General features: G+C 56.8%; 5 protein-coding genes across 5 annotated transcripts; 3 read left to right on the forward strand and 2 right to left on the reverse strand.

Annotated features, from left to right (window-relative positions):
• Positions 1-529: 529 nt before the first annotated feature.
• On the reverse strand, positions 530-3,705 carry CPAR01_13890 (uncharacterized protein; the record flags this gene model as incomplete). The annotated part of the gene is made up of 5 exons (XM_060498142.1): positions 530-792; positions 852-1,023; positions 1,072-1,155; positions 1,201-2,404; positions 2,453-3,705. 5 exons carry the CDS (start codon positions 3,703-3,705, stop codon positions 530-532), a joined length of 2,976 nt encoding a protein of 991 aa, XP_060342876.1.
• A 1,289-nt stretch (positions 3,706-4,994) lies between these two features.
• Positions 4,995-6,215, forward strand: CPAR01_13891 (calcineurin-like phosphoesterase; the record flags this gene model as incomplete). The annotated part of the gene is made up of 1 exon (XM_060498143.1): positions 4,995-6,215. The coding sequence occupies one exon, from the start codon at positions 4,995-4,997 to the stop codon at positions 6,213-6,215; it is 1,221 nt and encodes a 406-aa protein (XP_060342877.1).
• A 415-nt stretch (positions 6,216-6,630) lies between these two features.
• Positions 6,631-9,061, forward strand: CPAR01_13892 (uncharacterized protein; the record flags this gene model as incomplete). The annotated part of the gene is made up of 2 exons (XM_060498144.1): positions 6,631-7,090; positions 7,140-9,061. The coding sequence occupies 2 exons, from the start codon at positions 6,631-6,633 to the stop codon at positions 9,059-9,061; spliced, it is 2,382 nt and encodes a 793-aa protein (XP_060342878.1).
• A 958-nt stretch (positions 9,062-10,019) lies between these two features.
• Positions 10,020-11,340, reverse strand: CPAR01_13893 (uncharacterized protein; the record flags this gene model as incomplete). The annotated part of the gene is made up of 2 exons (XM_060498145.1): positions 10,020-11,129; positions 11,200-11,340. The coding sequence occupies 2 exons, from the start codon at positions 11,338-11,340 to the stop codon at positions 10,020-10,022; spliced, it is 1,251 nt and encodes a 416-aa protein (XP_060342879.1).
• A 737-nt stretch (positions 11,341-12,077) lies between these two features.
• Positions 12,078-13,289, forward strand: CPAR01_13894 (uncharacterized protein; the record flags this gene model as incomplete). Its single annotated transcript, XM_060498146.1, has 1 exon — positions 12,078-13,289. The coding sequence occupies one exon, from the start codon at positions 12,078-12,080 to the stop codon at positions 13,287-13,289; it is 1,212 nt and encodes a 403-aa protein (XP_060342880.1).
• Between the last annotated feature and the right edge of the window lie 712 nt (positions 13,290-14,001).

Here is a 14,001-nt window from a genome sequence, read left to right on the forward strand (position 1 = left end):
GCCCAGTTTGGCGGGAAAGGTTGTCCCGACGCAAGACTTTATCCGTCTAGGTTGCAGGTTGAAGTCTTGAGTTGTTGTGTCCCTCGAGAGTGTCTTGGTCCAGGAACGAATCGTTTGGCAGAGACGACTCTGTCATGTTCTGGCCCGTGACACTGTGGCTTTGGCCTCCGGATAGTTGTGGCAACGGTGACAGACTCTAGATGTGCCGCATAGTATACGTCTGACAACCTCACATGGCACAAACCGAGCTATGTAACATGGCCTTTCGCATAGCTTGTATATGCGTGACGCTGCCCCTCACTCGACGACCTAGCAAGCTGTGAATGTGCTTTGTTATACACTATCTAGATATACATTTCGTCCTGAAGCACATCGTGTGAAAAGAAACATCCGCCACTATATCAGCTGCATACTTTGCGCAGCCATATGAGCACCCAACCCGAGACAGATTCAGCGATTGATCCAACCCGACCCTCCACCGGGACGGTGCCTCTCTACTCATCGGCAGACGGCATCGTCATACCCCTCTCTATCGGTCATCCTCGTGCGGCCAGCAAGCGGCAACCTCGAGATCGTCATTCTGGTCCACCTCGAAGCTGAGGGCAACGGTACCGCCAAACTCGAGCGGGCTGCCCTCCCACACAACAATGTCGCTGCTCTTGGGCAGGCCGAGAATATCCTCGACATTGCCGGACACGAGGCGGATGGCTTCCTTGTCGCCGAGGTTGGCGTACTTGGCGGCCCACGCAGCTTCGAGGGCGAGGTCGTGGAGGCGGTAGTCTGCGGGCATGACTGGCCATTTGTTAGCTCTTTCTGTAGACACATATCGCAGCAAACATTATGCGACTCACTGTCCGTGACGATGGCGACTGCAAAGTAGACGCCCGCCTCGCTGAGGATGCGGGCGACGCTCGGGGTCAGGGGCGGGCCCACGACGGCATCGCGGTGTCTATAGGAGGAGGGCGCGGGACGAGTCTCGGTGAGGATGAGCGGGATCTGGGACTTTGCGAGCTCCAGGGCGACCTAGATCTTCGTTAGGCCTGTACTGCAGCAGCATATGTGCGTACTCACCAAGGGCGCTTCGGCACCGCCTTGGATAACGATGTTGACGTCGGGAAAGTCCTTTTTGATGTTGATGATTTGCTGAATGTCCCACTGCCCTTGTTAGCTTCGTTTTTGATATGCTGAATGTAGACTCACATGGTTATTGGCATTGATCACGAGCGGCAGCTTGCCTGACGCAACCTCGCCAAAGGTCGTCTCATTGTGCTTCCCCTGGCCGTCGGCGAGAATCTTGCGCAGTTTCTTGACAACGGTGCTAATGGTGCCCACGCTCTCCTTTGCCTTATCGTCAATGGTAACGTGAAGCGCCACCTCGGGCCGGAAGACGCCGCCGTCGAGGAGCGTACGATCGGTGCGCGTGAGGATGCCGACGCTGACGCCGTTGACAAAAGCACCACCCTCGGCGCTAAGGGGCGGCGTAATGGCGCGGGTGATGCCGCCGAGGCGCGCGCGGGCAAAGGCCTTGCCCTCCAGCTGGACGCCGTACTTTGCGTAGTCGAGGTTCTCTGGATCGTTCCCATCCTTCTTCGGGTCGGCAAAGCCGTCTCCGGTGGAATCCTCCGTCGCAATCTCAACCATGCCGAGGGAGGCTGTGAGGGCCGTCAATCCGGGCAGAACGTGGCCGTTGGACAGGTCGAGGGTGGTGACGTCGGACTTGGATGCCACCTTGGCGATGGCCGACGAGCATTTGTCAGGCGAGCTGAGACAGGCGACCTTGCCGCTGTTAATCACGAGAGTAAAGTTCTCGCCGCTGACGTCGCGGAAGACCGTAGGCACCTGAGGGTGGTTTTCCAGGAATGTGCTCGTGATACCGTTGATGACGAAACTGGACTTTGACTTAGCGGTCTTGCTGCAGAACGCTTCCCTCTTCTCCGGCTCCAGCTCCGTTCGCATGTTGGGCTTCACGGGGAAGGTCTCCTTGGTCGATGCTTCATTAAACGCCTTGCCCATGCTCTCCTGAACAATGTGGTGCTTCAGCTGGGGGTTACCGTCAATGTAAACTTGCAGGGGAGTCGCTCCGATAGAAAGCGGGTGGGCATCCCAGACAACCAGATCCGCATCGTAGCCCGGACGAGCGTAGCCAACACGGTAGCCCAGGTCGATGGCCTTGGCGGGAATAGAGGTGACTGACTGCAGAGCCTTCTCTTCCGGTAGGTGGAACGCGTGGCCGACGCCCGCTTGGAACATGATGTACTTTGCGTTCGTCTCTGGCGCGGTGTGGTCTGACTTGTAGGCTACGGGGATGCCATGCTCGTTGAGGATCTTGCCCGCAGAGAGGCTCGGTGCATAGGCCTCGAACTTGTACAGACTGAACTCGGCAAAGGTAGCGACGGTGACGTTTCTGCGCTGGTTAGCATGGTTCACACACGGATAGGATTTGGCCACCTACTCGCCGTACGCCTTGAGCATCTCGGGAACCTGCCAGGCCTCGAGGGCGTGGTGGAAGGCCCGGACGCGGACGCCGTACTCGCCAGTGACTCGGAGCATTGTCTCAAAGTCCTCGGGGAGGTAGCAGTGGTTCTGCATGGAGACTCGGCCGCGGAGCATGCCGACGGTGGACTCGAGCTTGAGGTCGGCGGGAAAGCTGCCAGACTCTCGGACGAAGCGGTCCTTGACCTCATCAGACAAGGTCGACACAGTGGCGACGCTCTCGCAGTACTCGTCCTGTTTTTGCATGTGCTCCTTGGCCTTGGCAAACTGCTCGCGAAGGATGAAGGCGTTGGCCATGCGGGTGTGGCCATAGACACGCTTGGGGTTCTCGCCGCAGGCCAGCTTCATGTATCGATGGCGCTCCTCGACGGGGATATCACGCTCGAGCAGCAGCTCCTCAACGACGTACTCGCCCAGCTCTCCCGACTTGAGGACGTTCTTGATCACGGTACCCTCTCCGCCCATGATGTTGGCGGAACCGGGCAAGATGAGTGACGTGGTGATGCCGCCGGACATGATGATGCGAGTAGCGTCATCGTACGCCTTCAATGAGTCGAGGATACGCAGCATCGGGGTGAGCGGGCCGTAGGTCTTTGTCATTTCATTCTCATCCTCGGTGACGGACAGAGCCGGCCACAGGCTCGCGGCATGATGCGAGTGCATGTCGACCAGACCAGGCGTCACGAAGCGGCCGTGTAAGTCGTGTTCGGTGGCACCGTCAGAGCTGATAGACTTGGAAGCCGTTATTGCCAGCTCGGTGAACAAGCCCTTTTCAAACTTGATATCCATTGGCTCGGGCGCAATGGACTCGCCGTCAAAGAAGGTCATATTGCGCAGCACTACCGGCTTATCTTGGCCGCGGACAGCGTTCCATCTCGAGTTGAACTTACGAGTCTCTGGCTCGGGGCTCTTTGGAAACGTCTTGAGAGCAGCGCAGTGCTTCAAGGACTCATCGAAGCGGGCCAGATGGGCCGACGGAGACGCGTGTCTCGCAGTATCGCGGATGACAGTCTCTCGTTCAATGAGGAAGGTGTGCCAGGCGAGCAGGACGCCGATGAAGACGCAGACGAGCACGCGGGGCGAGATGAGGTTTCGGAGGAGAGTGCGGCGGGGCCGGATGCGGGGATACGCAGCGGCCTCGTACGGGGGCGGTACCTGAAAAGAGTCCCGGAAGAGGTCCGCCTCCTTGGAGGGGATGTGTGGTTGTGTCATTGTAACGCGGTGCTATGTCGCGAGCAACGGTGACTGACAATTGGGAGCAGAGGTCAAGTTACGCAACTGAGGGACATCACATCATCGATTTACAACGAGTTCAATTGTCAGATCGGAACAACTTTTGATTGCGAGTCCGAGGTAGGAGCAACGGCAGCTTGGACGAGTTGGGAAGGTGCAATTGAGTTGCTACTGGAGCTGTGGAAAGCTTGGATACGGGGTCGCATGTACTTTGTCCGATAAGAGACGACATCTGTTAGCGACGTCTACGGTATCAAGTGCTTTCAACTAGCAGGCAGCGGAAGAGAGTACTTTGACCCACTGAAGCTTTATCGTCGACCAGGAGCTTCGTTGCAGGGAAAGTGCAGGGGACTGCACGACTTTCCAGGGGCCTCTGTCCCACGGAGTGATGCAACTCGTCAGTGGCATCGTGAGACGACGCGTCCAAATTAGTAGAGGCGCGTACTACCAATCTAGCCCTGTGTGTGAACACTGGTTGGTGGATGCCACTACCACGGCGATGCCCAGGATAGACATTTCCAAAAGACCAAATCACCAGAGGCACAGAGGCACAGACACACCCGGGTCATTCTCGAGTCGGGTCGTTCAGCAAAGTTTGTCCTGATGGGAGGAAACTCGCCGGACCGGCTTCTTGACTTTTATAACATTGTTACAACTCCATTTTAGACAAGTGGGTGGGCTGCGAGCTGGAGTTCCAAGCTATCATGATGTCGTACCCCCTAGCGCCAATTGCCAATGGCAGGTCATTCAGATGAGGCGACGCGAAGAACGGACGAGCATCCTGGCACTCGACTACACTTGATGACTTTGTCACTACTACAGTACGTATCCAATGGGCGATGATCCATATGGTTTGGTTTGGTGACACCGGGTGGATGTTTCTGCACCATCTGCACGTCCTTCCCGCCCGTCTTCGTCTCGTCTTTCCCGGTTGGCTTGGGCCCCTCGGTTTTGGTGGGACAATGCCCCCCAAAAACGGCATCTGCCACAGTGGGCCCGTTTTGGCTCTGTTTGGGATTGTTTGGCCCTTGGAACCCCAGCTGCATCCAGCACTCGAAGCTCCCCGGGCGGAAAATCACCTTTGGCAATCTGCAGGGCATCATCTTTGATACAATACCATCAACTTTTTTTTTTTCTTACCACTTCCACTCTACCTTCAATTGAATCGTTTCTCTTGTTGTTTTTGGCTGGACTCCAATCATCGCGCGGATTTGTCTTTCATCAAGTTTCCATCCTTTTCATACCCCGCCACTGTACAACACTCCATCATGCCGGAATCAAAGCTGGAGCAGGCGGTGCAGCCGCGCCCGCCGCAGTCATCCTTTCGACTAGCCGAGAGGGTGTGTCAGCTCGTCCTGGTCTTCTCCATCAGCTTCGCGGCCATGTTCATGATGATGACCAAGATTTCGCCGGGCAAGTGGCCTTTGACGGAGCCGTCAATAAGCAAGCCAAGACTCAAGGTGTCGGGCCAGCGCGACTACCTCATTGCCATTTTCTCCGATCTGCACTACGGAGAGCAGGAATTTGGCTGGGGCATTGACCAGGACAAGAATTCCACCAGAGTCATGCAATCTGTCATGAAGAGCGAACAGCCCGACCTCGTCGTATTCAACGGCGATCTCATTACTGGCGAGGATACCCACAAGGAGAACTCGACGCTCTACATTGACCAGATTGTCGCGCCCCTCCTCAAGACGAACCAGCGGTGGGCATCCGTCTACGGGAACCACGACTCCAAGCACACGCTGGACCGCGAGCAGCTGTTCCGTGCCGAAAAAGGCTACGACCTCTGTTACACAACGTCCATGGGCGACAATCTCCCGGGCATCACAAACTACTACGTCCCTGTCTACGAGGGAGACTCCAAGGACCCCATTCTGCTATTGTGGTTCTTTGACAGCCGGGGCGGCACTAGCTACCAGACGGATTCCGATAACATGGACGACATTCCAAACTGGGTTGCCCCCGAGACGGCCGAATGGTTTACCAAAACCTACGACGACCTCAAGGACAAGCACGGCCGTGTCATTCCCAGCGTCGCCTTTGTCCACATCCCCCCTCACGTCTTTTTGACGGCCCAGCAGACCAACCTCGACCCCGCCAAGTTCCCTGGGTTGAATGCCGACAGCCCGCTAGCCATCCAAGGCGAGGGCGGAGAGGACGCCCCCTTCGTCGAGGCGCTGCTCGAGGCCGAGGGTCTCCACAGCATCTATGTTGGGCACGACCACGGCGACTCGTGGTGCTCGACCTGGCCCGGCCACGACGCCGGACTCGGCGCCGAGGCCCCATTCCTCTGTTTTGCAAAGCACACGGGCTACGGCGGATATGGCACCTGGGAACGCGGCGCTCGGATGATTAAGCTCTCCTTCACGCAGGGCGACGACCCAGACATGTCGGTGGAGAGCTGGGTCCGCATGGAAAACGAAGAAATTATAACGCGCGTAACACTCAACGAGACCTACGGCCAGGACACTTATAATGGGGAGTAAATCAACACACACACATGGGTGGGGATGCACATGCGACAGAATGTCCGAATGACGGCTTTATCCTGCATACTCTTTATTTGGCACCGGCAGAGCTATGCCATGTCCCGCTCCGTCGCACTGACTGGTCTCAAAAGCAAAACATGCGTGGCAAGCAGTCGTCCCGAAGGATGCTGTGCGCGCTGTGCCCCATCACTCCATTCCTGCACGCATTCCTCTAGGCTCGCAGGGAAATTGCAGCATTCGCCCTGCGGTCAGCTGCCGTCAGCCAGCCCTTGGCGACCGTGCAAACGCCTCGCGGCAAACTAAAAAGGCGCCAAACAGCCAATTGAGCAATCATGGCAATTGCCATAATACGATTGTGTCTTCCTTCGTCTGTTGTTCCTCGTCCTTTCTATTTCCAAGAAGGACAGTCACGATGGACAGGAATCAGACTCGGACAGAAGGACCGCCGCCGAGATACACGGCTTCGAAGCCGGTCGACATGTCTCGGCAACCGCTGCGATACGCTCGCCGCCCGATTTACATACTCGTCACCTACTTGGTGCTTCTCATCGCACCATGGCTCTGCGTTTGCGTTATTAACCGAAAAACGACATCCGACCCGTGGGGGATCATTATGCGGCAAGACCTCGACTCATATCACCGTTGGATCGCTGCGGCTTCGTTTTTCAGCACTGTGGCGGCTGTTATTGCTCTGCCGTGCGTTGCCGCGCTGTTGGCCTACGGCGCAGTCGTCTTCTCACAGCGCCGATCAAAGCAGCAGACCCTCACCGTGAGGCAGCTGCTTGCCATTTCCGACTTGAAATGGACAGCGTTTGTCTCCAGCGGGCAATCGTCGTCCTATCTCCTGCTGGCCACCGGACTGCTTCTTCTCAGTACGTTACAAGCCTTTTGGGGGTGGCTACTCCGTCTAACATGCAACAGCTGCCGTGCAGCCACCACTACAGTCACTGCTGATGCGGCCATCGAGCCGCCCAGTGTACTCGTGCGACAGTTTCCGACCATTGAGCAAATGGGACAGAACATGCGACGGCAAGGGACAACCGGCCCAGACAATTGGCAAGGATGCCGAGCCCGTCTTGCTCCGAGAGTCCAATGCATCTCAAATCGTCAACACAGTCAGAACGAAGATGGTCAACATCACGTCAGCCGACATCCAAGAAAACCTGTGGCGAGTCGACGACAACCACCGGAGCTTCGTCACGGGAGAGGACCAGACGTACAACGACTCCTTCTGGGTATCAGCAATTCCCGCTGGCGTCACTACGGGACCTCTCCGACAGCACTCAATTCGGCTCAGCTCAACCGCAGCTTGCCAGGTTGCAGATGAGTACCCCGCCAACTGCGACGGGTATACAACGTCCCTCCAAGGCTTCGGCATCAGTGTGAGAACGTGCATGCCTCGCAATACCACCAGCTCTGCACCTCGTGGGGTTCCCCCGAGGCGACGCCAAGACGTCCATGAAGTGCTTTACATTGACGCGCAGATTAGTCCAGAGGCGGCAAAGACCCAGGACTTTTTATCGGAACCGGCTCAAAACGTCACCATCAAGTGTGTCGCCAAAACCAGCCGTGCCTTTTTCGAGATTGGCAACCTTCAAACGGGACTTGTGACATCCGACATCATCAGCGAGTGGCCCTCGGACGAAGACATGGCAGCGCATTTCCACGACTACGATTGGCAGGGTAACCTCATCACCAACGAGTCTGGAGACGACTGGAACCGCGACCGATTCTCCGGCTGGACATCTGCACAAGGTCCGTTGCGGTCAACAGCCGAGGCGCTCTTTGGCAACGGCTCATACCCACAAGCTGTACTCGATCTTTTGAGTCAGACCTTCCCGGATGGCCAAGTTCCCGACAACACCACGTCCAACAGCGATGCGAAACGCAGGGCGTGCTCTTTGCCGACGCCCCTCGGTGCGTGGCAGCTGCCGTACAACTCTCACAACGACGACTACGACTCGTGGTACTCGTCCATATACCAGGGATGCTCGCTTGCCGAGCTCCCCAAGACACTGTTCCGGATCGCACAAGGCCTTCAGTACGTCAAGGTGGCACAGAGCACTCTCGGCGTCGGCATGTACTTGTCCAACGTGGCCGTCCTACAAGACGCAGCATCCAACGACGCGGCGAGGACCATTTACAACTTGGCCGGCACCGAATTTGTCGCACCGCGGTACACCGTAGGCGCCACCGTCGCCATTAGCTTGCTCATCAGCATGCAGGCCATTGCACTTATCATCCTCGTCTGCTACATTTACAGCCTGCCCACCTGGACCGACACCTTGGACGCCTTTGCCATGATGAGGCTGGGAGCACACTTGAGAGACTCGGTGGACTTTCCACTAGTAAGCCGGGCCAGTCGGGAGGAGATGGGGGCGTTGGATGAGACGGATGGACTGCTCGGCGTCGTCGTGCGGGGCGCTGCGGGTAGGTCAGAGGAGGACCTCGAGCTCGCCGCCCTAGCTTCGTCCAGCACCGCGCAAAGGAATGAGACATCTGCGCATCAGTATGCGAGTGTGAGCCCGCTATCACCGGCGAGCACGGTCGATCAAGACCCATCGGCCCCGGCCACCCAAACGAGCCATGTGGTGGACGCCACTAGGCCTGGGATGGACACTAGCGAGCTGAGCGAGTACCTTCAAGGGGCCCCGCCGGCGTCCCCCACGACAACAACCACCACTACAACGGTGTCTTCCCCCCGAAGCCCGTCGCCGCCCCCGCCATACCTGCCGGCGAGATCGTCCAACAGAGGCCAGCCGGTGAGGGGGCCGTTTGAGCTGGGGCTGGGAGCCCCTGGGCTCATTACAAGAGCGTTATGGGAAAGGTACAGACCGAGGTAGAAATGCATAGGGAGCACACGGGAAGGAAAAGTGTGTAAACGGAGTTTTGTTTTGTCACATCTATTTTGATACCCACAGAGAAGAAACATTTTCATCAATACTATATCACCAAGTCTCCGGAATGGAGCGTCACTCTACACTGGTTGTTCGAGACCGCTATCGTGAAGAAAGGGAACCGACGCCAGCGCCACCACGGACGCCGGGCTAAGAAAAGAAGTCTAACTTGTAAGTCGAGCGATCGCCGGCGCGGTTCTGGACCCCGCGAATGTGGATACCCCGTTCTAGCTCCGTCTAGCCCGCCCTGCCACCGATACAGAAATGCTGAGAGTTTCAGGCGGGAGGATTTTTAGCAACCTCCAAAGGTCGTGCGTTTTGCTGTTTGTTTGGTGGTTGGAAGAGGTACCGCTAACCTGGGAGTTAGCCCAGCTATCCTGCGCTTTAACCGTATCGGGAGAGCTCCCTGCGTCTCAGCTGGCCCGTTTTGGCAACTTTGGGTGGGTTGCTCCGGCACGCCACATTGGACTGGCATACACTTTTAGACGCGGCGGCGCGTGAAGAGGGAGGGATGGGGAGGGGGAATAGAGTCTGCGACGGCCTCGTTGGTAGTCGGAGGATTGCGTTCTTGGTAGTGGAACGATTTGTTGGACTATTTACGAAGCTTCTTTGCTAGTAGAGAGGGGGTTGTAGGCGGTAATTCTTTCTCACGCCCCTTGCTGTGGTGGTTGGTATGCGATTTTTCGATAGATGGTTGGGTCCGCATTCCACGATACATTCTTCAATCTTCTCGCCACCTTGGAAGGGCCATTGTTTATCTCTTGCTTATCTTTTCTGGTAGCGTCTTTTTGTTTTGGCCAGGGCTGGCGATCCCCCACGCGAGGAATGTGCTGTGACGGCAGTCTGTCCCTGGCTCAATTGCCACAATCCTGAATCAAACAACGGGCTCATCCCGAGATCCGGATCACATCACCACAGGCTGTATACCCTTCCTACGCAACTCCTGCTCAAGCATCTTTGGCATGGCACTGAGTCTGTCACACGCCCACCACGTGGGTTCCTCGTCGTCCTCCCCGAGAAGCAATCGCGAGGTCTCATAAAAGTGGTACAATACAAGCAGCGCCCTCGGGTCATTTGCGACAATCATGTCGAGGAACGGGCCGAAGCAAAACAGCGGGAAGGCGAGGACGTACCGCTCGAGGTCGGGCGTCGCGGGGGGCTGGGGATTCGTGCTGCGGTGTTGCCAGAGGGCCATTATGACGGACAGCCGCTCCACGATGCCGGTGAAGGCGGCGCGTTGACGGTCCGCGTTGCTGTGGTGCTCCGGGGTGGTGCCTTGGCCTCTGGGTGTCATCTCATCGTATCGATCTAGAAAGGCTCTCTGGATCCGGCCGCGATCCATGCCCTGTTCCGCTACGATCTTGTCGAGAGCGTCGCACGGGGCGTCCTGCCATGCCTTGGCAAAGATGCTGTCTTGGCCCTGCGCCCGAGTCCCGAAGAGGAAGATCCTCACGCCGGAGCTGAGAAGGAAGAGTTGGTCCCGGGACTGGTCTAGAGTGGTGTCGGTATTGTCAGAGCCATCGACGAATTCTAAATTACACCACGTGAGATAGTGTATAAGCTGCGCCGTGAAGAAGAGAGAGTCGTACCCTCCCCCAGCCCCGTCGTCACGGCCGAGTTCGGCGCCAAAGAGCGCGCAGCTGCGGGACAAGAGAGCCAGGCTCGCTTCCCCGTAGACGGCGTCTTCTGGTCTGAGAGTGCTGAGGTGCCGCGCCGAGACGGCGAGGATGGCCGTCATGAGGTACTCTGCCCGGAAGGCCAGCGGAAGGACAGACGCCCAGACGTCGGCGAAGCAGAGGGTGGGGATCGTCGCATGCTGGAAGTGGTGGAGGAGCTGCATGTGGAGGAGGTTCACGGGTCCCGAGGCGTCTACCGGCCGTGCCGGTCCCGTGCCGACGGCGGCGGCGGCGGCGGGCGATGAGGACGACGTCGTCTCTGGGGCGGAGGACTTTTGCGGGCGTGTGCATGGTTCGTTGCGGCGGATGCAGTTCGCGCAGGGGGCTGATTCGTCGCACTGGATCCCGTGTAAGTCTTGTGAGTCTGGGTGACCTCGACTGAGAGACATTGGGACCAATTACCTTTACCTTCCTCCTTTTGCATGGTATGCAGCCTCCTCTGCTCTTCCTGTGAGCCTTTTTCTTCTTTGGCGCTGGGTCAGCGGGATCGATGAAGCGGAGGGTCAGAGGCGTGGCGTCTGGGGAGGTGGAGGGGTTGGATGCTGGCATCGTCGAGGTCGTCCCGTGTAGTGGTTCAAAGGGGGTTTGCAGGGGAGGGTCGAAGTGAGATTTTTGAGCACCGATGAGCCAGGAAATTCATTTAGAATGAGATGATTGCCCATTTGGCTAGAGAAGCTGTCGACAGGATGAAGTTGAGTGAGTCTATTCCGTGGCGGAGAGTCCACGAGTGAGATGAAATCAGACAGTGGGCTGAACCTCGCATTCCGAAAAGGGAATGCGATGGAAGCGGGTCTGGTAGCAGAAATGGTTTAGCTCGCTGCAGTAAAGTAGGGGTCCTGGACCCATGACGTCATTGCGAGACAACGTGCGAGATGGCCACGACCACCTCTTTACTGAAATGAAGCTATCGCGAAATTTGTTGTACCGGTTGGACATGATTTTGGTGTATGTGGTCCATTCATAATATGGACTCGTTCCACCAAAGAGGTTGCTCGCCTGAATCTAAACCAATGTGCACCCGAAGCCTCCAAGACATAATGGTTCTCAATGAGATCAAAGATGATGGGTCTTTGCCTAGATTAAGATTTGCAATCATCTTGGGTCACGTTGGACGGGCTGATAATCACCGGAGATACATGAGCTCAATTCTATGACTCTGGACGCCCATGCCCAGGATGCTTGTCCTCAATGTCCCTTACATTCTTCCCGTCTGTATTCATTGAGCATAATCTAAGGGCCGCTAGATACTGCTTGTAATTAAATTCATCTTCGCAAGACAGGCCAGTATGGAGGTTCACGAAAATATAGCCCAGCCATCGTCATCAATCGGAATGGAGTCACCTACACTTACACCGAATCCTCCGGTACAGGATCATACGACAACCTCAACGGGGACCACCGCCTCTCCCAGTCTCACGTTCAAAGGCGACCTCATCATTCTGCCAAACCCTCTAGCCCGCATCAGCCCTACGTGTGCATCAATCGCGGACCCAAGCCAACACACCCTCCACCTCTTCGCCGACGCCTCGTTCCCCGGACACAACTGGCACAAGGGCCCCTCGACGCCGTCCGCGCCAGCAGGCGCCGCCGTCTTCTGGAAGCCGTGGCCGTGTATAGACCCCGCCGACCCGTGGCACTCCCGCGCATTCCAGATCCTCGCATGCCACAACTCCCGCCAAGCAGAACTCTTCGCCGTCGTCGCGGCGCTCGAGACGGCGACGCTGCTGGCCCATCTGATGCCGGATCTGAGATGGGTGACGGTCTTTTCCGACTGTCAAGACGTCATGAACACGCTCGCCGCAGCGGAGGGTTCGTACCCCAGCGCCTTGGACCCCCTCGTCAAACGCGCCTTTGAGGCGTGCGGCTCTCTGCGGGATGAGAGGGATATCAGGGTCGCTGTGTGCTGGTGTCCCGGCCACGTTGGTATCCTTGGCAACGAAAAGGCCGACGAGCTCTCCAAAGAAATCCGACGGTACAACTTTAGGCATTTGGTCCCGGAAGAGCAGCCCACGCGCGTGAGCGGGTATGAGATTCCGTTCAAGTATCTCGAGAGGGCGCGCCGCGGGCACTGGTGGAAGGATGAGGCAGACTTTGAGTGGACGGCGAATATGCCTCGCAAGCGGTTTTATCCGGTGGCTGCCAGTAGAGAGTGCGACGAGGAGGCCTGCGAAGAGGCAGACGACGAAGAGGCATCTGATGAAGCTTACGAAGATGAGGACTACGACGACGAAACTTGCGATGCTGAAAACTACGATTATGAAAACTACGATTACGAAGACTACGATTATGACGCCGACGACGAGTTCTCCGACGACGAGACATCTTCACGCACGCTCTCGCTGTGCAGCTACTCGTCAGCCACGCAAAGCCAAACAAGAAAGCGCAAGCATTCGGCGCCAGGCCTACTAGAGTATCCCTGCAAGAAACAAAGGACAGGCCGACCCGAGCACGGCACCAAGCAGTCGAGGACACTGGAAGGGACTCAGACTCCAGTCTGAGGTCGCTCGTCATACTCTCAGAAGTCGGCGGTAGTACCAAGAAGCACACTGTTATTGGTCTCACCTTGTGGAAATCTCCACAGCTTTTGAAACCTCCGCAACTTAGAAACCCCCAGCTAGTTGCTTCGTTAGCAGACGTACCGATATGTGTTGACATGTAAGCCTCGAGCCCAATTGGTACGTGGCAGACAGACTCACTCTGTAGATAGGTGAAGAGCAGTAGCAGGATACATGTCACGTCCCATGCCGGCAAGGATCTTTGGTGAGGAGCTTCGCCACCCTAGGCCCAGATTCGGGCGAAGATCGCAGCACCCAGACTGATAGATAAAAAAATACATCACCAGGGCTCGCAAACTCACTTGGTAACAATATTAAAAAAGCATCGTCATCAAAATGATTCTTTTGGAGAGTCTATAATCCTGGCCCCATGTAGTGAATATGCAGAGACCACATGCGCCGTCCGCCCAGATACAGCCAGCCCGCCCAATGCTAAATGGAAATCCTTCACCAACGTCGGGCCATGCTGTGTGTGTCACGACACCCTTTTCGATTGCTCACAAAAAAACAACACCGCTTTTTCTTTGTTTCAGCCAGGCCCGTTTTCGGCTCGTAAAACTCCAACCATATCTAACTGTGGGGGGGAGGGGGGGAATCGGCTCACACAACCCGCGCGCCAGCAGTGTCCCTTGTATCGTCGTGTCTATAATTACAG

Source organism: Colletotrichum paranaense (assembly GCF_030867605.1).
Source record: "Colletotrichum paranaense strain IMI 384185 chromosome Unknown Scaffold_14.1, whole genome shotgun sequence".
Taxonomy (NCBI): Eukaryota; Fungi; Ascomycota; class Sordariomycetes; order Glomerellales; family Glomerellaceae; genus Colletotrichum; species Colletotrichum paranaense.